The sequence below is a fragment of the Tauraco erythrolophus genome, chromosome Z, assembly GCF_009769465.1.
Source record: "Tauraco erythrolophus isolate bTauEry1 chromosome Z, bTauEry1.pri, whole genome shotgun sequence".
NCBI classification, from domain to species: domain Eukaryota; kingdom Metazoa; phylum Chordata; class Aves; order Musophagiformes; family Musophagidae; genus Tauraco; species Tauraco erythrolophus.
In genome coordinates, this window is record NC_141496.1 from 58,717,370 (window position 1) to 58,742,331 (window position 24,962).

Sequence of the window (24,962 nt, forward strand, 5' to 3'; positions counted from 1 at the left end):
ACAGCAATTCACTGAATTCTATATGGGATGCTTTTCTCAGATCTCCAAACTTACATCTGAGCATTTTCTGTCCAACCTACCAAACCTGGAATTTTGCAGTGGAAATCATTTTGATGTGTGTAAAATGTTTACAACAAAGCAAATAAGCTAGGTCCGAAGAATAACAGATCACTGAGGAAGACACCTAAGATTGTCTTTATTCTGAATATAACTGGACCATGTCAGTAAGCAAGTTTAAGATACAGTTTTAAAAGTACATGTTGTGTTTATGATCAGCTTCTCTTAAAGAATCAAATCTTCTTCTTGTACTCTTGTCAGATTGGTAAATTCTCAGCAATTTTGTCAAGAAATGTAGTATTTTTGTAGAGCAGTATGCCAGTTTATACACCTAGAATGACACACTTCTGCAGAAATCTAATATTGTTATTGGATCTTGGCAAAATCCAACAATTTCAGCCCAAGCTTTGTTCTCAATTAAAAAAAAAAAAAAAGAAAGAAAGAAAAGAAACAAAACAAGGCCAGCTCTTGATTTTAGATGACTTAAGCGAGGGCCTTTCCTCTAGAATTCCACCAACATAAGTATATTCAAGGATACAAGTTATACCACTAATACTAGACTAGTGATAGATTTTCAGAGCAAAAACCTTTTCATTTTCTCTAACTGAACTCAAGAATCACTCTGTTGTGATTTAGCTCCAGTCAGCAACTAACCACTACGCAGCCACTCGCTCACTCCTCCCCCCGCAGCAGGATGAAGAGGAGAAAATGTAACAAAAGGGCTGAGGGTCAAGATAAGAACAGAGAGAGACCACCCACCGACCATGGCCAGGGGCAAAACAGACTTGGTTTGGTGAGAGCACAGTTTAATTTGTCACATTCAGAGAGGATAACGAAAAACAGCCAGATCTTAAAAACACCTTCCCCCCTCTCCTTTCTGGCTCTACCTTCTCCTTCCCAGCAGTGCAGGGGGATGGGGAATGAGGGTTCCAGTCAGTTCACCACACTCTGTTTCTGTTGCTCCTTCCTCCTCTTCTGGGCGGAGGACTCTTCACATTCTTCCCTTGCTTCAACGTGATGTCCCTTTCCATGTCAGACAGTTCTGCACAAACTTCTCCAATGTGAGCCCTTCCTGAAGGATGCAATCCTTACCCACCGGATTGCTCCAGCACAGGATTTTCCCACAGAGTCATGGCTTTTTAAGGCACAGCCACCTGCTCCGCCATGGGGTCCCTTCCCACAGGAGATGGTCCTCCACAAACTCCTTCAGTCACAGGCGTCTCTGCTCCAGTGTGGGGTCCTCCACTGCAGCCATGCCAGGTCCAGATGCCCAATGAACCTCGGCAGTCCCAGCAGGATGAACTCAGAGCAGCAGGTGCACCAAGAGCGGGTCGCTTCAGAGCTCTCCAAGCTGCACTGCAGTGGCCACCTCCAGTCAAGTGGCTGTGGCCCAGCATAGGCAGCCACCCATGCAGGAGGCCAGGGGCATTTCATTTTTGCCGTGAACTGACACCAAAATGGCGCCTGTAGCTGGTATCCACACAGAACATGCACAGTTTCATAAATACAGCTGCATGTGGCCAGCTCTTGCAAATAAGCATATCTGCTCTCAGCTTGGTCAGGGCAGCACAGAAGACTGCACTAATCTACTGAAACAACATGAATTGGTCTCAGTTGAATTTGGATCATGACCCAATCTATGGGACTCATAGTGCAGCGGCGCTATCAGATTCCCTTCCCTGTAATCACAGGTAATTTTGTTATGATCTGTTCTTCTCAGAAATACTTCTTTAAGGCTTTTTCATGCAGTAACAGGCAACCAGGTGCTTCAAATCCTTCTGATCATAGGTGTCTAATTAGCATGTACCACACCGAGAATAGGGCAGGTTCCACTCTTTTCAGCTCCAGCTTACTTCCACTGCATGCTCATCCTGGAAAACATTCTCTCATTCTAGATCTAGTATCTTTATTTAGCAAGGCATAAAAAATTGGTTTCAATTCATGCTGTTAACTTTATTGGAACTTAAGCACATGCATACATCTTGCTGAACAAAGTCAAAGGCTAAGTGGATTAGGTTCTGACCACCAGTAGCAAAATTTTCAAATTCTAAAAGAACAAACTTAGTTCCACAGCACTGGATCATCCAGCCTCCCCTGTCAACTTCCTGAAAAAAGCAGATTGTTTAAAAGCTATTTTATAGACCACAGAAAGCAGTCTCTTCCATGTTTTCTTAGATTAAAAAAAGTGGGGAAAGAATCAGATATGCACATATTTTTTTAAAAAACCCAGAAGCCAGGAAAACAATAAGGGGGGGCCTTTGCCTAAGTCATCTATACATATTATAATTTTCTGCCAAATCATGTTTACATACTGATTTCTTGAAAATGCTGATTTTAAAATGGAAGCACAGTCAACTCCTAAACAGGACCGCAGCAGCAGGAGCTCATATAAATTCCAGTGAAGAAAGACTCCAGGGACTGGTTCTACAACTTGCTGTACATTTGCTAGATAGATGTTTTCCATGACAAGATTTAATTACTTCATAGAAGTCTAATTCATTAAAATACATCTATGAACAATCAGCCATAGTTCACGTTTGAAGTACAGGCAGGTTCGATTCTTCCACAAAAAGAATATAATAATAATAATAGAAAGCTGCTTCTGGAGCTGAGTCATTTATATTTATTATTGAAAATAAAGAGTCCTGTGCAACGATGCCAAATTTAGTACGGTGTGTTCAGCACATCAATACCAGACAATTATTTTTCTCTGCAGTCCAACACAGCAGTGATGCAATATATTGTGTGGGCCACTCTGGCTACATTTTAATTCAGGAGGCTGCTGGTCTGCAGACTGAGTAGGTACAAATTGGAAATTGGCCGAGGAGGCAGGAGGGACAGACCATTGCTGGTGACTGAAAACCACTTCCAGGCCCTGCCCTTGTCACTGATGTCCTCTGGCTGCTGCACCAGAAGGAGCATCTGCAGCTCAGACCGGCAAGCCCCACCGCCATGCATCCTCGCCAGCCCGTGGCTGCCCCGGCACGAGCGGCACTGGTTTGCTTGCCCCTCAGGAAAGAAAAGGGTAAGGAGGCCACCTCGGAGGGGAGCTAATCCGGGCAGAGGGAAGGAGAGTATTTTCAGTGGAGGATGAAGAGGCTGTGGATGGACACAGGTGCTGAGACTGCTGTGGTGCTCTGTGGGGTAGGGGAGAAATGTTCGTCAGAGACCTCATTTGGGAAACAAAACAGATACTACGACACACCAAGTCTAAACTTCTCGGGCCACGGTGGCTATAGGCAGCTTCCAGTGCCTGAGAGTATGTTCCCCATGCTGGTCTGGTCCACTTGCTCTTAAACCGCTTATAATATACCCAAGAGTTTTATAATGCAAACTAACAGATGAAAGCAGAAGGATACTAACAAATATATGTGACTTACAAAATTATCTTCAAGTGGTATCTTGTTTTCTCATTAGATGGTAGGTCAAAAATATCTGTTGCCTCCTGGCAATGTAAGAAGAGTACCACCAGTTAGATGCTATCAACGTGCTCTTTCCCCACCACCTCCCCTCTTCCCCATGTGGAGCTTCCTGATCAATTTATCACATATGGTTTATCATTAAAATCTGGCAATCTTCAGTGCATTTACATTTTTGCATCTCAAGCCTCCTTAACTCCCTGAGAAACTATAATGCTCACACTTAGCTCTCACATCATTGCTATTACCAATATAGCACGTGCTCCTTTTCTAACAGCGTTAGCTAGCACAGAATTTTATTCCCAGTGGGGGTCAAATAATTTACCGTGTGAAATTACCAAAAATTATTTAATACCATGAGATGGCAGAGTTGCTGAAAATGTTTTCTGGCCTAAAAAAGATAAAGGCAGAAAACATTATGAGTTAACATGGCTGCAAATCTTTGCTGCCTTGCAGCCGACGAGGTTCCCTTTGTTTAAAGATCCAAAGATTTTAAATGGGTGATGCACTCCTCTACTTTAAAAACAAATCCTGGACAGATTTTAATCTATGAACACATAACAAGAATCAGCTAACATATTGCAGACAGCATACAGAGCATTATTAAAAAATGACTAGGTACACAAACTTGTCATTACCAGAACGACTGACTCTTGTGATATTTCCTCTTTTCCCCGCAGCCCCAGGAGCCGCCACTGGACTGTATCAGAACTCAACTTTCAATTTCAAAAAGTAATAAAAAAAAGGAAATTGTTACAGTTGTGATTGACATTTATGGGAGAAAAATGGAAAAGTTAGCACCTTGAACACAAGGATGACTAAAAAAAATTCAATAGCTGTTCTATAAATCTTAAGTGATTATAAATCTCAAGAGCCTTCACTGGGGAGATATGTCCACCTCTTCTCACTCTGCCATCTCCTGTTGAAATGAATCGCATTTTCCTACTGACCAATGGGTCTTGGATTAGGTATCCAAGCACGAAGTGGGCTGCTAAAGAGACCATGGGTTCTTGTTTAAGCACTACAGACTTTCTTCTGCTATTATTATTAGTAAGTCATTTTTAACACCAGCTTCACGAGTGAGTAGGTTTTTTGAATTCAATATCACAGATGATGCTTGACCTCCAGCTCCACTATATCCTACATCAGATTTTCCTCCTCTTTCTCAGACACTATCTTAGCAACGGTGAAGTCATTAGCTTTTGCAAAGTGATCCAATTCCTTCACATAGCTATAAAGTGCCATAAAAATATCATTCTTAAAGCACGATGATACTTACAACAGTGGAAGAATATCTGCACTTTTTAAGACTAAGAAATTGGTCCTGAAAAGACTGACCACATCTCCACTGAAGTGAGGGACCTTTGTCCCTAAGGCTGTCCTTGACTGGAGATAGTAAAGGCGGGGAAGCTGCACAGTGATTCAGTGCTGTGAGTAAATATACAACGAGAACTTGTCTTAATCATCAGAAGTTCCAGATGTAAAGGGGAAATGGGTAGGGTGACAGCAAGCTGTTGCTGTAAGGCCCAGGACCTTCAGAGCAGATGGGGTAGCAGGAGAGCTACCCACCACCTTGTGTGTCAAGAAGGAGTGAAGCTTATGGAAAGTCATTTTAGCAGATGGCTTAAGAACTGGATGTGATTTTTAACACCTGACTTCTACTGAACAAAGCACTTTCAGACCAGTGCTGCTTGTAGATACCTTCTTTCAACAACACCACATCTACTAACTGCTACCTGCTACTACATGGCTACCACCTTTGCCTGCTGTCTGGGTATCATCTATGATCCTGATCTCCCTGGCTACAAAACGGACTGTGTCTAAGTCTTGCAGATTCTTCCCAGATAGTATTTTTGAATACCTTTTCTCCTACCTATCCATGTAACCCGAACTCTTCATACCTCAATTAATTCAAGTTTGGGCTTCAACAAATGCAATGTAGCCCTACTCAGAATGGTGCTGGTAGAAATCATGTCCCTCCCAGTCTGCTGTTTGTTTATATAACACCTCTAGTTCAAGTTGTCAAACATAAAAATTACTTGTTTGTGTTTCTGAGTCCCTTCAGAGCCTATGATCACACTGCTTGCACCTCGCATTCACCATGAGGATAACAATTCCCCCATTCACTAGACAGGGCCAGCCACTGGCATTCCCTTGTTACCGTTTCTGTAGAATTTCAGCATTCTTTCATGTTCTGCCCACATGCATGTGATGGCAGTCTTTTAACTACCTGCCGTCAGAAGATTATTTCACTGTCCATGATGCAAAAGGCCAAACATTGAAATCGTTCAGGAATCTTAATATGCCTAAATTCGACACTTATGATCAAGAGATGCCAATATAAATTTGTAGCAAACCATATGCTTGTCTGGTTTGAGACAGGTCCAGTGATGTTTCCACCAGTTCCTGTAATAGAAATTCCTGGCAAATGTTTTTTCTCCACAACACACTCAATCTGAAACAATCTAGGTTATTGGGAAAAGAAGGAGACTTGGGAGGCGTTCAAACTACTCAATCATTCTGACAGTTATGGGAGGCCAACTGCTGGAAAGATTTTGTGAGAGCTAAATGAAACTGTTCTAACAAGACATGTATAAGCACAATATGATACTCCTGCACAGAGCAGGCCGCAACCTTTAGATGCCAAAGTATTACTTGCATGTTGAGCAGGATGTTCCCTTCTAGTCTGCCACTTTGTTTTGCTCATTTTTTAAAAATTCCCTTGAATTCCTGGTAACACTAACACACTGAGCATTGCTTCACTGATGAAGGAACTCAAGAATACATTACTGATTTATTTATAGGCACTGAGAGATGGTGACAGATCTGAGAACAGAACTTACAATTTTCTGTTCCAGTTTTGCAAGCAACACAAGAAAATTCCACTTTTCCACAATCCCACTCTTAACTGCAAGTTATAACTTCTTTTAACTTTGCTCCTTCTTGTGATCCTTGCTTAGTGTATTTGTCCTTACAGGAGTGGAACTGATTATGGGAATCAGAAAGACTTTAGGCAGCTCAAACCACTAAACAGATAAAAAGATCAGACAAGAGTAGCCTGAAGTGCTATTAAGAACAAGTACCCTTAATGGGAACAAATACAGGCCATACTCTGTAATTTTCATTAGCTCTGGGTCAGCACAGAATCTAGTATAATAAATGTCACATATAATTTTTCAATACCCAGCATTCACTTTACAGCACTTGAACATTAACATTGAATATGATTTTCAAAGTTTGTATGGAGTTCCAGAGAAGTTATTGGGTTCTTAAATACTGTAAGCGATCTCATTAAATAATAAAACATTTAAATGTGTATGCAAAAGAGAACACAATAAACTATTTATATTCTCGGTGATTTTTCTACCTGTTTAGGTGTTAAACACCAAGTCATAGTCTGCAACATAGGTGCTCCAAAAAAACAGTCCCTGGCCAAACACGCTCCACCAGCTGCCAGCCAGCTCCTTTATAGTGAAGGAAAGAGTGCTTTGATCATGACATCCCAAATGGGGCTCCTAATTTTCACTCTAATGGTTCCATACGCTACAAAGAACCTGCAAAAGCACAGTCTCTGTCTTTTAGCCTGCACAACTTGAAGACCTGTCCTCTTGGGCCAGGATCTCATCCAAAGCATTGTTTACTATAAAACTTCCAAGGAAAACCAATGTTATTGTGAAATGGTCTTCCCTGCAATGAAATTAAATGGAGACTTTGGAGTTTGACAAGCTAGGGCTTATTACTGACTAAATGCTGATACATTCTGAAAGAGCTTTTTTTTTTTTTTATTCCAGAAAAGGTACTTGTTAGTTCATGAAGTATCTGAAAACAACAATTTAAGTTTGTTGCCTGAAGCTTGTCTCTCATTTGCTGCTTTGTGAATGTTTTTTTTAAGATACACTTGAAAAACAGGATAGGGATTCCAAAAGGTTTGCCTGTATTTTCTTTCCAGACTAATACACCGCCAGCTAACTAAGACGATGATGCAGCCAGTGACTTACTCTCTCATGTTTACAGTTATCCCAAGCTGCCTACAGCTCAAGAAATAATCAGGCTCCATGGTTGTTTATCAAAGCATTCAAAACATGAGGTCATATGAAAAATATTTTTAATTTTCTAAATACAAGTGCCTACACTGGTCAGTGTTTTTAGATACCTGTAACTACACTGCTTAGATAGAAATTTTTCCTTCTCATTAAAAGGTCATCTTTGCAACTGTTTCCTTTTTAATTTTACCCAAACTAAAACCCTAGAAAATCAAGAAGTGGAGGAGGATAAAGAAAGATTAGTTGTTTTCTGCTTTTTTCAGTGAAAAAACTAAAGGTAATAAGAAAGTGTTAGCAAGCAGTCAGCCTCAAAGCAAGCAAGAGGAGGTAGCTGTGAGCAGGTAAGCTGTGGAACTCCTTGACATGGGATACTGCAGACACCAAAAATGTAGACGGATTCAAAAGAAACTAGGCAGATTTATGAAAGACAAATCCTCTGTTCAGTATCCCAGAACAGTTAGAAACCATCTTTGCCTCAGATAGTCCATTAATTTCAAATCGGTAAGGGCTGAGAAAGTATTTCAGAGGAAGTATCAGATATGCTTTCTGTGTTTCACTTTTTCTTGGCATCTGCTTTTGGCCACTTTGGTCAGATCTAACACAGCCATTATTATTGTTACATAGAAGTTTCACATTTATTATCTCAGTATAAAGCAAAACTTAGACAGCAGGTCAGGTTAAAATATGATCTTACTGGAGTGATTTTTTATACAGGTTATTTTCCTAAATGACTTTTCTGTTCATCACAACACAGAAAACCTTTGGCCAAGAAAATCTGCTGCTGTGTGTGCACTTCTGAAGACTGATGGATTTGACTCACAGTAAGCCATTTGCGCAGCTAATTAGTTGGTTACTAATTTTTTATGTGTATGTCCTGAAGTCGGCCAAGTTTGGAACTCTGTATGGTGCCTTGCTACGGCCTAAGAGTTGCAATGAATTCTGGCATGGGGTTTCTGATGCCATGTGGTCCATGCATGATTGAAATTACATGCAACTAAAACCAGAAACTCAGGGGAAATGTTAGGCCACTTTAATAATGCATCACACTCCTAGAGACACAGATAATGAGTATCCTGAAAACCCAGCACACTAAAAATCAGGCATATGATAAAAGCGTATCTTCTCACCTTTTTGTTGCTCTTCCATGTATGTTTACAACACATCATTATATGAATTTCAGGAATATGACTTGTGGCCTCTAAAGCAAATAAGCAGGGCCCCACAGCACAGGAAGGGAAGTAAATGGACAGCTACACTTCATCTTCAGCTCTTTGTCCCCATCATTTAAATGCAAACTTCCTTCTCGTCATATGAAAAAGAGTATAAAATGGCTGAGGGACAGGGTCACATCCTTTACCATCACTTTGGCTATCTAGATAGTAATCACAGGGGAAGAGAGGGGACAGCTTTTAACAACATTATGACATTAACAACATTAGATTTGTCAGCACTCACATGACAACACAATGACTCATGTGACTGAAGTGATTTGAATTCACAGAGCAATTCCTCATTTGTTGCATTTCTGAGTAGAATCAAACCTAGAGGTTGCTGTCTATCTGCCTATGAATATGAACGTTATTACATAAGCTGGTCTTACTGGGAGCCAGACTTGACTATTTAGTATTGTTTTATTTCTGTGAGATAGGTATTGGCTTGAGTTGAAGTAGAGTAGGGCTGTAAGCATTTAACTGGATGGGTAACTCATTCTGCATAATGGTGTTATATCACCCTGTTTTCCCTATAAACCCAGAAGTGCTGTTTGGAGTAAAGACAGGTGAGAACTGAAGACTTTTGCCAGAGATGGAGAAGATAGGTTGAGTTATTACGAACTCCTAGGTAAAATGCTTCAGCAGAGATCTTCACAAAACCACAATTGGTCAGATCTCAAAACCATAAGTCACAAGACGAAAAGTAAAAGTTGAGGTTTGCTTTTGTCCAGCTTGCCATGAATGCAAAAAGCTTGATTTTCATCACGCCTCTTCCACCACCCTCAACTTTCTCAAGACAAAACTAATACTGAGCTGTAGGACAAGGAGCCAAGAATTGGAATTTCTCTGTGCTATTTCTGGTCGTTCTACTGACTTGTTAGAGGATGAGGTCATTGAGCAACAATGGAGGTATCAAGACTGCATGATGAAAAAAGCAAGAGATAGCAAGTTAGCACCAAACTATTTAGGCCTGGAAGCCACAGCTGAGAGCCCAGCCGCTAGCTAAAACTCCTACATGGCAACATACCAATATTTCTACATGGCACTATGCTACATAGTGCATTTCCCTATATGTCACACGGTTCTGGCAACACTTAACCTATATTCATGTGTTGCTGTCAAGCTAAATTTATCAAAATCAAGCGCTTTAAGTCTTTGGATGAAAGGACCTCCCATTGAGCAAGTGGAAATCATTACCAACATTATAAAATGAGTCGATGCTGCTTAGACTGAGAATTAAGTCCTCATAACGTGGTTGCTAACGAAATAACAATGGGAAAAGAAGCACTTGCCTTTCAAGTTAGTCTCTTATAGGAATAGAAAGACTGTAAAAAAGTATAATTGCTACAGTTTGAATCCTAGAGTGGACATTAATGAGATTAATGGAACAAATAAGATTTTTCCTTTATCTTAGTACAATCTGAGGAGCAATCCTGTCATTTTAGTAAGACATTCTCCCTTTTATTTAAAGGAGAAAAGCAGAACTAAGCAATGTAAAGAGAGAATCTTGTTTAGAAATATGGAACATAGATGAGAAAATGCTGCATTGACCAGATGTGTCTACAATGTTTTATTTAGCTCTTAAAATTTCTGTAGATGGTATATGGAAGCAGTGGGGTGAATACTGCAAGAACAGTTTCATGGAAATTGAGAGAGAGTTGGCAGAAATAATTAGGTCATCAACTAATGCCAGTAAACCTTTGTTTTTCTGGTTTGGGAAGGATAATAGTTACAGCTAAGAAAATTATCTTGAGAGTGTCTTTTGGGAAAAAAATGTAAAAGCTGTTTGGAAAATGAGAAAAATTATACAATTCTGTTAATCACAGAATTTTTATATTTTATTAGATTTAAAATCTGGTTTCATTTTTCTGTTGCTCTCTATACGTATTTCCAATACCTAGTTGGGTTAATATCTGCCAGAGGCAAAACGCCTGTGGCCATCTAGACTCATTTAAACAGAACAACAGAGACTGGAACATCATTCAAAACTGTCAGCTGTCCTTTTCTATTTAAAGGCAATGGATTATTTCATTTAATATTCTCCAATCCACATAAACCAGTTACTTAGCTTTTCTGAATGTAGTTCTCAACCCTGATTAATGAAGATTCAAGGACTTTATTTAGCAATCTTGTCCTTATAAGCTTTGCAAAAACAGTCTCTTATTTAAAGCTTTTACCTCAATCCCCTTTCAAAATAACATACTGTTTTATTATGGAAAGACAGCAGAAAATTCATATGGCTTACTATAAAAAATAATTGTTTTTCCTGTTATTACAGCACACTGTCTTGTAGCATAGGAGCCTGTTTCTTGTCAGTGGCTAGATATGCACTGTAGATATCTCTGATCAACAGGAATCTGTCATTTTAATTGACAGTTCACTTAGGGCTATCAGTTATTAAAAGCAGAGAGATAACATAGCTTAATAGTAACCTAGATCACAGCATCTTTTTTAGGATTGTTACCAGAATTTAAAACAGTATTTAAATCAGAAGAATAAAAAATCTGGACTAATATATAAAACTGTACTTCAGAAGGGCTGTTGTAAACACCCTCTTGCTCATAGAACACATCGAGATGGTGAGAATATTCTGCCACCACAGTCTGGGTTTGACTCCTTCTCCGCCATCAGCGTTCAGCTTAACATCGACACTTCACTCCTAGGCACCAGCCCACAGCTCTTGCTAGATTAATTCAAATGAGTTTAGATTCGTCTTTTCTGAACCATTTTCATGTGACCTCACAGTCAGTGCATTATGTTTCTACTTAGGCTGACCAGGCATATAAAGGAGCTCATGGTCCATGTTTAAGTTGTGTATCAACCTACAGGGCCAACTTTTGCTATCTCAGAACTCCGTCTGTGTTTCTTAGTCCAAAGACTTACGTGGAGTTGGGGTGATAAAGGTGGGTTACCTTTATTGGTAATGTCTGTAATGACCTGGGGCTGCAGGATTTCCTCCTCCAACACATCAAGATGATAAATAAGCTGAGGAATGAGTATCTGAGCTGTGCTGTGGTCCTGCTTGAAAAAATTTATGAGATTATTCAAATCCTATCTTTTCAGCATGAAATGGCATGTGCCAGAAGAACAGCACCTTCTCATTCGTGTTGAAATAGTGTTTTATATGTGTACACTATAATCAAGGCTTAGTCTTTAACTGCCAGTCACTGGGCTCCATTAAGAAATATTCTCATACACATGGAGCAAGGTATCTAACATGGACAAACTTCCATTAGCACATACTGGTTTCAGTATCATTATCCCTTAATATTAAAGTTTACTTCATTATTTTACCCCTAATATTTCATTCATTTTTTCTTTCATTTTGGCAATTTCAGTATTTTCTTTCTTTACAAAGTAGATCAATAGCACTCTTGTAAAGTAGGTTAACAAATTTCTCACAGAAACAGATTCTTTCATGAAAAAATAAATCTTACCTTAACCTTCTATTTTGTAAGCACAAATCTGTCCAGGTCTCGACAATCCTTAGAACATTCAGTATATCTCACTATGAGGTGTCTGCTGAGGAAAAATCGGTACATTTTCCACATAATTTTATCCAGTAAATACTTTGACAATGTCTCTGTATTTGCCCACTACATCATTTCTTTCTGTCACTCTTTAAGGTCTTTGACATTGGCATTCACAACACACAGACATTGATCTCAATTTATGTAGAAAACCAGCTACAGTTCTCTGAGGGCTGAATTCCAGTATTGGCTCCTCCATTTATGAAGAAATCATTCCTGTCTGGTCCCCACAGAAGGCCAGGACACATCTTGCAACTTGCATGTTATCAAGCATACAATATCGTGAGTGTTAAAACTTTACCCAGCTGGGGCCACTTTTGGACTCTGTGACTCTGTCTAAGCAGAACTGCTCATGGGAACTATGCAAGGTACAAAGGCAAGATCCTGCAGTCACCTTGTTGTAAAGAAAAAGAGGGCTCCTTTGGCACGGCCACAATGCTCCCACTGCTAGGCAGGGAAGAGGAGGAACACGTGGATGCCTGTCTCTTCCCACTACAGGCTTTCAGCAATAGATCCTTGCTTCCCTGCAGGTTCACTGCTATTCACTTCACTGACTCCCATTCCTCCCGTGTAAAAAGAGGCTATGTTCCTCTCTTCCAAGCAGATTTTTTTTGTTTTAACTCATGCTCTGGTATTCAGGTATCTGCTCTGATATTTTCATGAATTACTGTGGGAGATGCTACAAAGGGGACAGCATCACTAGAGCGGATATTCTGTCCTGGGTCAAGTAACACTGCACTGGGGTCCACACTCTTCCTGAGGGACTGTCAGTCTTTATTACTTCCGACTGCACAGGTTCTTTACACCAACTCAGGCATTTTCCTTGCTAAGGAGTGAAATTTCATCACAGTAAGTCCCCAGCTCCTGAAAACATATATCCCAGCCTGTTTCTTTGACAATTTTGAGATTCTTACTGTCTCCAAGCTTAAGCATCAGAGTCTTACTCCAGAAATACATTTCTAGACGCTACCTTTTCCCTAAGACAACAGCACTGTGTCTCTTTCTCAGCTGGCTACGTGCTTTTACAGTCTCTCTTAACAGCGTTTCTCGGACCTCTCACCATTCCCAGACTAAGTGCCTTGTACTCTAGGAAGAGGGTCTTTGCACAAGCATAAATTGTCTTCCCAAATGGTTATAAAATAGTCAGGCTGTATAAAAAGAAGAAAGATCTGTAGCTGCAGCAGGGGACATACTGCAGTGGTGAAACACGAGAATGGAATCTCCAGGGATAAAAGGCAAGAACTTGCAAAACGGTCAAATGTGTTGTGGCACCCACCAATTTTAGAGTATTTTTTCTTATTAGTCATTCACTTGAAATAGTTTGAACTCTTTTGGCAGTCTAATTCTTCTGTGCCTCATTGCAAATTTCTCAAATGCCACTAGTATTATTCAACATTGCTGCATCTAATTAATTGAGCTTCTTTGCTATGGGATATTTAACAAAATAATAATGCAGTAGGCATAATTATAACATGACTAAATTAATTTCTGTAATGTCAATTATACTGGATTACTGCAAATGTAATTCACACCTCTATGCTAGAGACCCAATATCACCCATAAGCCTGCTCACAGCATAAAAGGTACATGACACACAGAATGCAATGAACAAGCATGAACATTTGCAAACTTAAGTTGACAGCATGTCTGTTAACTTTAACAGTAGCAATTTGCAATGTTTAATAACAGACTACCACGTAATTATATACTATTATACTTGCACGGAATTTTATCTTTAAATTCATGGCTCTTCCTTTGTCCACCTAACCTGTTTCATCCTAGAAGGCAAGGAGCTTGGTCAAGAATGATTTGCCCTCATGAAGTCTCTGCTGGTTATTCTTCATCATCTTGCCTTGTGTCCTGGAGAAAGCACATGCAGTACATGCAGCCCATGCTCATGAATGTTTTGGAGACTGAGGTAAGTTTGATTAACCAATAGTTCTCTGGATCCTCTACTTCACATTTTTTTAAAATGAGCACAACAGCCTCAATCCAGTTGTCAGGGACTTCCTTGGTCACAATGCTCTTATGCATTGGATATAAGGATATAAGGTGATTTTGATTTTGTAGAAATGGAATTCTTCAAAGAGAACTGGGCACTTATCCCTCACCCTTTCATCAACCCAAAGTAATGGGCAAATATAAAGGTTAATCTCAAATGTGAACAACCAGCTGCACAGCCCTGCGTGATCAAACCTTAAATTCAACAGAAAACGTAACCCAACACACTCTGAGATCACACTTACCTGGGCTTTAACTTTGCCCCATGTGACCGGAAGGGACATGTTGCATTACAACAGACTGATGACTTTTTCTTTCCAGCCATGCCGAAGAGACACTAACATTTCCAAAGCAGTAAGGAACATCAGTGGTTTTATGAGAGGAATGTCATAATGACTTCTCTAATGAGTTAAGTTTACAAAATCCTTTTCAGACACGTGAACCTGAATAACTCTGAAGGAGTCTGAGGTGCCAACAGATGAGATGAGTTGTTAAATTCAGGTCTTATTCTGAGACAAACATTGGGCAACTCAAGGATCAGTAAGTGCCAGATGTTCAGCTACATAGCTCTAAGGCAGCTAGCAACTTGGCTACAGGCTAATGCAGATTGAAGGAATCCTCTGGACCTAATTTAAGTATGTAAGTTTCTTTTTGTTTCCATAGCCTTTACAAACATAGCAACTTAGTGAGGATTCTACAAATACTTTATTTTATTCTACCTTATTCTGATTTATTCTACGGGTGATTTCAGGTAACTGTCAATCAAGGTGGTCTGATCCTTCATGGGGATGTCCCTTAACTTTGACATACTCTAACACTAACAGAGTCAGCCCATCAGTCCTTTTAACACACTGGAGAGTCCAGGCAATAGATCATACCACCACTTAGCCAAATGGACTCTTTTCCCAGAGACTGCCTCCATAACGCGCAATAGAGCATCAGAGACCTCACTGGAGCCTTCTGGGGAACATGTAACTGCCAGGATAGAAAGATCTTAGTTATTTTGTCTTTCATTTTTCTTTCCTCAATTTGTAACTGCTTTATAACAAACATAGGTGCTAGGGATATTTAATGACAGCAATTTTTCCTGCTCGAACACAAACTGCAAACCCATCGAAAAAGTAAAGCAGATTCCTTGCACTGACATCAAGTAAGGCACTGATTGGATTCCTCATCTCTAAGAAGGCAAACTATTTTTTTAAAAAGATGATTTTTAATTAAACAGGTAATTCTTAAGAAGCAGAAGTTTTACAACTGGTGATGTTCTGAAAAGACTCATACTCTAACATAACACACTCAGGAAGCACCTGCCGATGCCAACAGTCCAAAGGGTAAAGTACTTATATATTGGTGATCTTTAAACAATGCTAAGCTCCTTGAACACAGCTCATCAACAGCGTTCAAATATGTCAACAAACACTTTGGCTTTTCTACTTCACAGATGAGTATCTTCCAGTTCCCTTACTCTGGGACAATGACACCTGCATTATGACAATTTGCACAGGTTTGAGACCTTTGAGACCTACCTCTTCTTTTGAAGACGCAAGAGTTAAATTTGAAACATACAAAGCGTTCAAGTGCTTCAAGTCAGTGGTATATGCCGGCTGCTGAACAAACATTTGCATCTTTTACTCTCCCTTCACATTTGCATGTTTTTCCTCACAATACCTCTATTTTTACTTGAATGAAAAAGGAAAGATTGCAGTGAAGGTTTATGGCTCAGAGAAGAGAAACCTTCACTGTTCAGAGCTTGAATACAGCCAGCAACCAATTTAGGGAACAAGGTCCATCAAACTGGTTTGGTGTCAAAACAACGGAGTACCACATCACTCTGGATTTGGTCAAAAGAAAATAGTTGAAGTATCAAGACCTAACTTGACAGGACTGCTGTGTACAGGAGCTGTTATGAAGACCAGCTATGCTCAGAAGCCAAAAATGCAGAGAAAGTCATGGTGAAAATGGAGTACAGGAACACAGGCAAGTAACTGACTTGAGAAGAAGCTGGGAGGAGTGCTGTCACACACAGGAACATGGAGAAGCGTAACAGCAAGCTGCTAGTCAGAGCAAGCCTAAAACGTGCTTGGCATTGTACAAGAATGGTAAAACCTTCAGTAGTTATCCTGCTTCAAAGAAAACCTAGGGTTAACAACAACTAGTTCGCTTAATCAAGCTAATGATTTTTCCCACATCTCATTGCATGTGTCATTACAATGCCAATAGGCTAGTGAGTTCTCACGGGTAATGCAAAGCCCAATCTACCAAATTCAACTGTAATGTGTCTTAACACTTGTAATCAACAACTTTTGACTAATATGACAAGATATTGTCCTTGATGTCTCAGGTGAAAGAATAATACAGGAAGTAGCAGGTGAAAGTATCAACTTGCATCAATTAGCAAGTGAAAATTATTTTTATTTCTGGAGATAACTAATGGCAAAAAGTTGTTTACCATTTTGATGCAGGTAACAAAAAAAAGAAAAAAAGATAAAATAAAAGGCTAAGAACAAGAAGCAATCAGAGCTATTGGTGTAAGATTGAAACCAGCTTTAAGGATAGTCTAACACTCCTGAAATAGCAGTGAGGACGAGGAATGCTGAGGAAAAGACAGAAGAATAAAGGAGGTAGGATATCACTAACATCTAAAGACTATTTTCTGGAGGAAATGATTGAAGCGTTCCAGGTAGACTTAAGCCACATCTGTGCATGATATAAGAAACGGCATCAACACATTTAATGAGATCATCCAGATTGCAAATATGTCAACTGTGTTACACACAAATCATTCACAAAAATTAGCTTACTGGTTCTGCTTTAAGAAGAATGGCCTGTTTGGCAAAAAGTATGTCTTTTTTCTCCTAATCACATCAAGTAGTCCAGAAACAAAAAAAAAGAAAAAAAAAACCACACCAACCAACAACTCCTCTACAAATCTTACAAGTTTTGTAGACAAATCTTGTGCATACAGATTTAAACATCTGTGCTCAAAAAAAGGTTCTTGTATGTCAGTGAAAATACACATGTGCACACTGAGTAAAATGAAGTTATCTCCACAAGCAGAAACCATTTCACAACTGCTCCATGGCTGAGAGGCAGGGAAGCATGAAGACTGGAGCTCAACTGTTGTTTCTCACATTCAAGAAGTAGGAGGGGCATACATTAGAAGATAGTAGGTCTGGAGTACACAAACAGAAATACATTATTTCCCTTAGTATCTAATTAAATTGTTGGTCCCATTACTACAGGATGCTGTGAAAGATAAATGGGTTCCACGACATTAGATGAACTCAGAGAACAAACAGGTCTGTCCCAGAATATTAAACATAACTGTTAGAATACAGCTGAGTCATGAAGTATCTAAATAGCTGTCTGCTGAAAGCTTGTGTGATATGCTTGAGAAAGGACCACTTCATACATGACCTGTTTGCTAGATCCTTTGCATCTATTTCTTGCTCCAGCTGGAGACAGGACACTAGGCTTGACAGACCTTTGCTCTGATCCAAGACGAAAGTTCTTTATCCACTATTCCTTCTTCTGGTGAGGCAGATCTGCAACTACTAACTTACTCATCTTCTAATATTCTAATGTCTTGGTTCAAAACATGACTCTAAAGATCGTCTAAATTAGTTACAGTAACACCTATAAGCTCAGAGGTCTATTATATATTTATTCTATTGAAGTCTGAGGGATTTGGGACTTCTTCAGATCCCTTCAATAAATAGGGAGTAATGGGTTCTTAAGAACCAGATCACCAGAAGTTAACCATTCTATGGTACAAAGGATTTTCTTAAGTCTCAGCAGTAACACTTACAAAAAAACTTCAGCTGTACTTCATTCCCATGGACTCCGCGTTCTCAGTCCTAACTGAGTAGAATGCCACAGTCTGTAAACTTCCATAGTATTTCTCTGTTCTCTTCAAGCTTTAATGTGAGTCAAACTTACAGATAAAAAAGAGCAAGAACAACACAGAGAAGCTGTAAAAGCCAACTTCCCATCACCTCTGCATTCCTTTGATAACCCTGACAACTTTTCTTGCAAATCTGCGCAGCCAAAAGGATGCTGATCTCATGACGTACGTGGAATTGTCCCTTGTTTCAGGCAGTATTCCATACTCTACACTGCGTGCATGTTTGTAGATAATTTGTTCCAGGATATATTACTAAAAAGAGTTCCATAATGTGATGGTGTTGAAAAAAAATAAATCACATATACAGAACAACTCAACCACACTACCGGTTCGGTCTTAGGCCAAATGCAATGAACCCATCTTTTAAGTTTTCTCATCAAAATTGCGTACATTTGTATTAGTTACTCAGTCTGTGTCTGTAGCTGGAGCATGTGAAATACAGCAAAGGCCTTGTTCAGGAGATTCTTCTGCTGTGAAGCAGTACTCTCAAAAAGTAAAGTTTAAGTTTTAAGACAATCCCATTCATGACTTCCCAAATTCTGCCCAAGCCTTATTATTTGAAACCCAAATATAAATTCATAAAAATAACATCTGATTAAATTAAAAATTCCTCACAACTCAAAGCTTTTATTCTGATAATCTTTATCTCCTTAAGAAAAGGATTCTAATTTTTCTAAGAAACTGAGCCTCCAAAATTTGAGCAAGAAATCTGGTTATAAAAAAAAATGAGTGTTTTTTTCCTCATTTAGTTTTCCTTTTTTTTTCAAGTTTCATTGTTTGTAGTGAAGCTAGAAATCTTTGCTTTCAGGAACAGGTGTCTGAGGCAAAATAGTGAACACAGCTTGCCAAAGTGAGAAGAAAATTAATTTTTAAAAACTTTATAGGAGAAGTGCCTGATTGCAGAGAAATGCAATTTTTATATTCATTTGCTTTAAACTAGTGTTAGTAAATTGTTAATAATACAGATTCTGTTCTATTTTTGCATCAATAATAACTGTTTATTAAGCAAAATACAGGTTTTGGTCAGAAATTACATTCCCCCCCTTTTTTTCTGAGAAAGTAATTTCCTCATTCTGATTTATGTTTTTGGTCATGAAAGCATAAGGTAACTAGTTACATTACCTATAGCTGTCCAACTATTTGCTCCTTGACAGAACAAACTAATAAAACATGAATATTTAAGCTGCACATATTAATTTTTGCTGTGACTGAAGTGAATAAAAAACACTCATTTATGCATGTTCTAAAATACCTTGCCATACACAGATATAGAAAATACAGCATCAGATGTCCCAGTACAATTCTTGGAATCCAGTATTTTTGGTAATAAATTGTATATTATTCCAAGGGGAATTTTATGCAGACAAAATCCTTGAAGTATTTTACAGCAAAGCACTTTTCATATATGTTAACACACACAGGCTCTGATTGAAGAGAGTCCGCAAATGAATCCAAGTTTCCTCGAGTTGCGTTGACAATCTGGATACCTCTTCCAATAGCTTTGGCTCTGATGAGAGAATCTTAAGATGCAACTGAAAATGAAAACATGCAGTCAGTGAAACAAATACAGATAACAAAAAAAATAAAGGATCAGTTTCTTCATTCAATTGCTACACTTTGCTTTCAGGAATGTCCCAAGTAAGGGAAGGACTCTTTTCCTTCAATTAATTCCCTCCATTTAATGCTGTTTCCCTTTTGCTAGTCTTTTACAAGCCGTTTTACTCCCACATATGTATTAGATGGGATAAAGCAGCAAAATGTATTAGATATGTTATTGCTTTACTAGAACTTCTTCTGCCACTGCTACCGAATCTATTCTAATCACACACTTCTCTAGAGGATAACTTTCTCCTCTTTTCAACTTGCATCACAAATTCCTCTTTAGGCTAGAAAGACTAAACGGATGCCCTGAGGTCAATCAGGATTATTATTTTAATTACTACCTGTGTTGCATAAAGCAAGAGGAATGATGCCAGCACACTCTATACTGATAGAGGGAGATTATATCTCTCCTTGGTAAAGCATAAAGAAAAGGAATCTCTCAATCTTGTAGGGAGGCAGTACATTATTACCACTTAATGAATGGAACAGTTATTTTCCTGGCTATGACTTAAATCGAGGAGTCTTGCTAAGCTCAGAGCCATTTTACTTGGAACACACACCAAAACATATTGGTGTTCACGTGTCACAGGCTGTTTATATTACCCTATTGTAGTTCAGATCAGGAGTACATTTCTGAGGTAAGCTACCTAGCTGTCCCTAACCTACCCTGCAAGAGCTAAATTTCTTTTGTATGAAACTAAAGCAGAAAGATTAATTCTAATATCAAATACTGTAACTATTAATCATATCCAGTCCACAGGACCAGAGTAATAAAAAACAGACTAATAACAAATAGACATGATAAAAAGCCCCTGGTGAACGAATATCAAGACCTCAACCCTAAAAGTTTCACCTGACAGATCTACTCCTATTTGTCTGTGCTACTCATTCTTGTGGAAGCTGCCCCATGTGTTCCATTTAACTTCAACAAAAGGAAATGAGCAAGTCATATTTGTGCAGCATTACACCTCATCTTTAAAAACAATCCTCGCAATATTGCTCTTAAGAGATACTTAGTTTAATAGACGCTATTACATGTGTCTGAATGTTTATAACGACTTTTTCCCTAGTAAACTGTAATCAATTGCTTTCCACAGTTTCATAAATCAGAGTATCTCGACGAGGTAAGCATTTGTACATCAGAAGGATTTCAATATTCTGTAGAACCACTTTCTCTCTGAGAGTGACTGCTACTGTATTTTATCACAATAACTTTCTAATTTACACACACCTGGCAATAATTTCATTAGTTCTGTGATGCTTAACAGGCAACAGAAGAAAGGCGGCCAACTGACATGGAAAGCAGAAGTCAGGCTCGCAGTGTCTAGCAGTAAGTCCAACAAAATGCCTGTTTTACTTCCCCAAACATTGTGTGTCGAATTCTTTTCTTACTTAGAACATAGCATATCTTAGTATAGCAATTAACAGCTACGAAGAAGTTAGGTACCCTAGAAAAATTACAAACAATTCTAAGTCACGAATACTAGAATAAAAACTGTCTGTTATGGTTCCCTTCACAGTATCTGGTTTTTACAAGTTTTTCTTGACTGTGACCAGATGAGTTGTCAAATTATTCAATACATTCAGTTAGTCATTTCAAAACCATCCCCAACAAAACTAGCTTCACATAATTCTTTCAAGAAGACAATTTACATCATTTTACTGGACAGCCACAATTTTAAACAAGACTAATGTAACATTTTACGAGAGAATTGCTACCTTTAAAAATAGTGCAAGGTATGCCTGAGCAAGTTCAAAGTTGTACTTCTTGTTCAGCATCATCCCAATCATTCTCAAAAAGCTTAGCATCACTTCCATTGAGCCACCACCTTCAGGGGACAAACCCCTTAGTTCTATCTCAATATTGGAAGGTCCCAAGCTCTTCAGTAAATTAAGTGGAGCTGTATCTGCGTTAAAGAGTTGAGGGATACATTATTAGTAACACGTGCAGAAAAATAATCTTACAGATCCTACATGTTTACAGCTTTATTCCAAAATTCTTAACCAGTGACTGTATGTTTCAAGTTATTGTTTTTTACTTTCTTGTTTTCCACAAAATGCTATCCTGCCTTTAATTTACTGTCTCATCATATACTTACAGAGAAGTACATCTCTAAGACAGCTGCATATTATTTGTTAAGTTCACCTTGAAAAATACGAGCAACATCTTTGTGTTTGTGCCACTTTTTTTCCCATTTCTGTCTTTTATGCCGAACAAAATTTCTTACTAACCACATAAGACTGTCATTTTACATCTCTTGGCAAAAAGAACGTATATACTAGGGACTTCAAGCTGTTACTGCAAACATATCCTAGAAGAGACTACTTTTACTAGGTTACCTTTACAGTGTTTACTCTTATTGACATTTAGGTAAATCAAGGATCATCTGATGCATCTAAGGTTATTATTACTTCTGTTAATTAACTCTTCCTGCTCTTCCTGGGACCTGGAGGGTGGTGGGGGAAATCTTTTCCCTGGTAGAAAAACATACAACCTACAAACTCCTTACTCCTCTTCATAAACGTTTTTCCCCAGGATTTCTACAATTGTAGCTGTCTTTGAGAATTCCACCTATTCGCTTTAAAAATGCAGAAATAAAAGTATGCATGGTTGTAAACACAGCTGTTGGTAAAAACATTTTTTAAAATATCTTCTAGTTAATATTTCTTTTGCTAAGAGGCTGCTAAGAAGGGCAACCTCTTATTCTCTTATATCATGGTAACTAATGGTATCAGACACTGGCATCTATCCTTAGGTGGTATAAATCTGTTTCTATCTGTATTTGATTTCTATGAAAACCATTAGCTAGTATAAAACGTAATCGTGATAGTAACAGTACTAAACAGATGCATTAACTCATTTTTGTGCTAGGACATTAAAAAAACAAGCATGGAACATACTATGAAGTTGGTACACATACAGTACGGAAAAGGTGTCCAGCTCCATCTATATTCCACAGTCCTGATCTGAGTTACAAAACCCTGTGTCCATCCCAATGGTAAGCCAGGACATCTTCTAGCATAATACTATTAATCTGCACAGCCTAGTCACCTTTAGAAGAGGTGCCTGTAAACTAGCAAGCACAGAGCCATGTTACACACCAGCAGCTTCCTGACTCAAGATCAACAGGCTCCCTGGATTGGGATTGGGCACAGACCCTGGAGCACACCTGCCTTACAGCAAGGAAGTGGCCTGAGGGAGGCCCACAGGAACACTACTGTATTGCAGCATGGAGTGCGCTTGATTCCTGGTACAACCAGCCTCTTAAGTGCTCAGTTGGGTTTCTAAATATTCACCTGATGTTCCACTCTTCTCTGAGCAGCTCTGAAGCAGCTTAATAGAATACTATCAATTGAACTACTGGAAACACAGCATAAAAACACACTGTGTTTGTGACAGACAATAAAGTTCTGCACACAAAATGTTTTCCTTGCAGTTGAGTAAGCTGGTCATCTCAGAAGAGTTTAAGAAGCGGTAGAAAAATCCCCAGAACTGCCTTGTGGACAAGCTACCAGTGACTGTCCACGTAGGTTTCCAAGCCAGCTGTATTAGCAATCATTTCCAAAAATCTAAAATTCAATGATTCCGTAGCAGCACAAGTTAAACAAAGAAAACAGCACGTACATTCCACAGGCAATTTAAGTGACTGAATTTCAAAATGAATTAAATGTTAAAAGAAATCCAACAGCTTATTTTTCTATCAATTGTTTCTTCTTAAGCTTTAGATGATCACTTAAAGCGATCACTTAAAGCTCTAAGTTTGCTGAATGTTTAGTGAAGTAGCCCTTGAAAACAGAACTTTCTAGGCAAATTATGTTTTCATGTTTCAGTGAACCACCAGACTATTCCTCATCAGATCATTCTCTTCCTTTCTTACCCTACAAATAACACACAGTACCTTTTCTGCGTGAGATCATCACAATCTCCAAAAAAGTGTAACAACCTTAGGAACATTATCTTCTTTATATGGGTTTTAGCCAGAACGGGGCTCCACACTGCAGAAATGCTTGAGTATCAATGGATCTTTGATCTAGGTTGGCTATCTATGTATTAGGCAGCTTTATACATAACAGGTCATTCTCTTCGCCTTTGTTACTCTACTATGCATATTTTTTTTTCTCACACAGGTTACAATTCTGGCATTAGAAATCAAATGTATAACAATGTTATTAGCATCTACTTTTTTTAGTGAAATATCTTGTTAACTTACATTCATTAGTGCTCAGGGCTTCTTCTAGATGAATGTAGAAATCGGATTTCTGTGCCAGTACTCCAAGGTTTACTACCTTTGACTAGACCATGAAAGTATAAGAGTGTAGATGAATATGCAAACATATTTTTACATCTCAATTAGATTCTTTTCCTACTTACATAATAAAAGTCTTTAAGAAAGAAAGCATTAATGTAAATGCATTAAAACTGGTACCTTAAAGTCTTTAGCAAGATTTTACTCAGCACTAAAAAGCATTTAAGATTTTCTTTTAAAATACGCTAGATAAACATTACTATACTGATTCTTGTTTTTACCTGTGTATCACTTTCTTCCTCTGGAGCACTGTATCGAGGTATAAGACCAGGAACTGTTGGGATGAAGAAAGGGGCTGACTTGGGAACTTTTGGTGGCTCTCTTGGTTTATTTTTTTTCTGTTAATTAGATAATGGAATTAACATCATCATCATAGTAAGAACATGTAGGAATTTTCTTTGTCAGAGCTTTATTTTTAAAATACTCGAAAAATCTAAGGACTAACTGAAAAGTAAGTACATAGGTAAAATGTTTACTACTAAACAAGAAGCTACTATTTAGAAGAAAAACAGCCCTCTCTCAAATCCTAGAAATTGTGAAAAGGACCATATAGTCTTCTACTGCAAAATCTTGAAAAATACCTGACAAGTGCAATCAAATTTTCTGATCAGGTAAATGTAGCTCATACAACAAGTGCAAATACATCTGGGCTGCATACTACTTTTTTTGTACATTCCCTCTTTTTCTGTTTATAGGAATGCCCAACATTTGGAGTGATTGGGAGGCATAACCTAGAACAGCTTTACAGGCTCTTATTAGCTGCATTGACGTGGAAATGTCTGCCCTCAGACAGTCATTTTGCATGTTGCAGAAATATTAATGGCAAAAATTATGAAACAGTTCTTTTTTCTCAAGATTTCTTGAACATCCAAGAGACTGGTTAAGACA

The 24,962-nt window shown here is 38.6% G+C and overlaps 1 protein-coding gene across 2 annotated transcripts in view; it reads right to left on the reverse strand.

Annotated features, from left to right (window-relative positions):
* Nucleotides 1-19,184: 19,184 nt before the first annotated feature.
* The window catches only part of WDR36 (WD repeat domain 36), a 32,063-nt gene continuing 26,285 nt past the window's right edge, over nucleotides 19,185-24,962 (reverse strand). Inside the window, exons 20-23 of one of the 2 annotated variants that reach the window (XM_086628880.1) lie at nucleotides 24,296-24,412; nucleotides 23,979-24,060; nucleotides 21,487-21,674; nucleotides 19,185-19,697 (exon numbers count right to left, since the gene is read on the reverse strand). In XM_086628880.1, the coding sequence (XP_086485006.1) occupies nucleotides 19,548-19,697; nucleotides 21,487-21,674; nucleotides 23,979-24,060; nucleotides 24,296-24,412 (537 nt within the window). In that variant the 3' untranslated portion in view covers nucleotides 19,185-19,547. The remainder of the gene's footprint in view (nucleotides 19,698-21,486; nucleotides 21,675-23,978; nucleotides 24,061-24,295; nucleotides 24,413-24,962) is intronic. The other variant, XM_086628881.1, reaches the window with a different exon arrangement.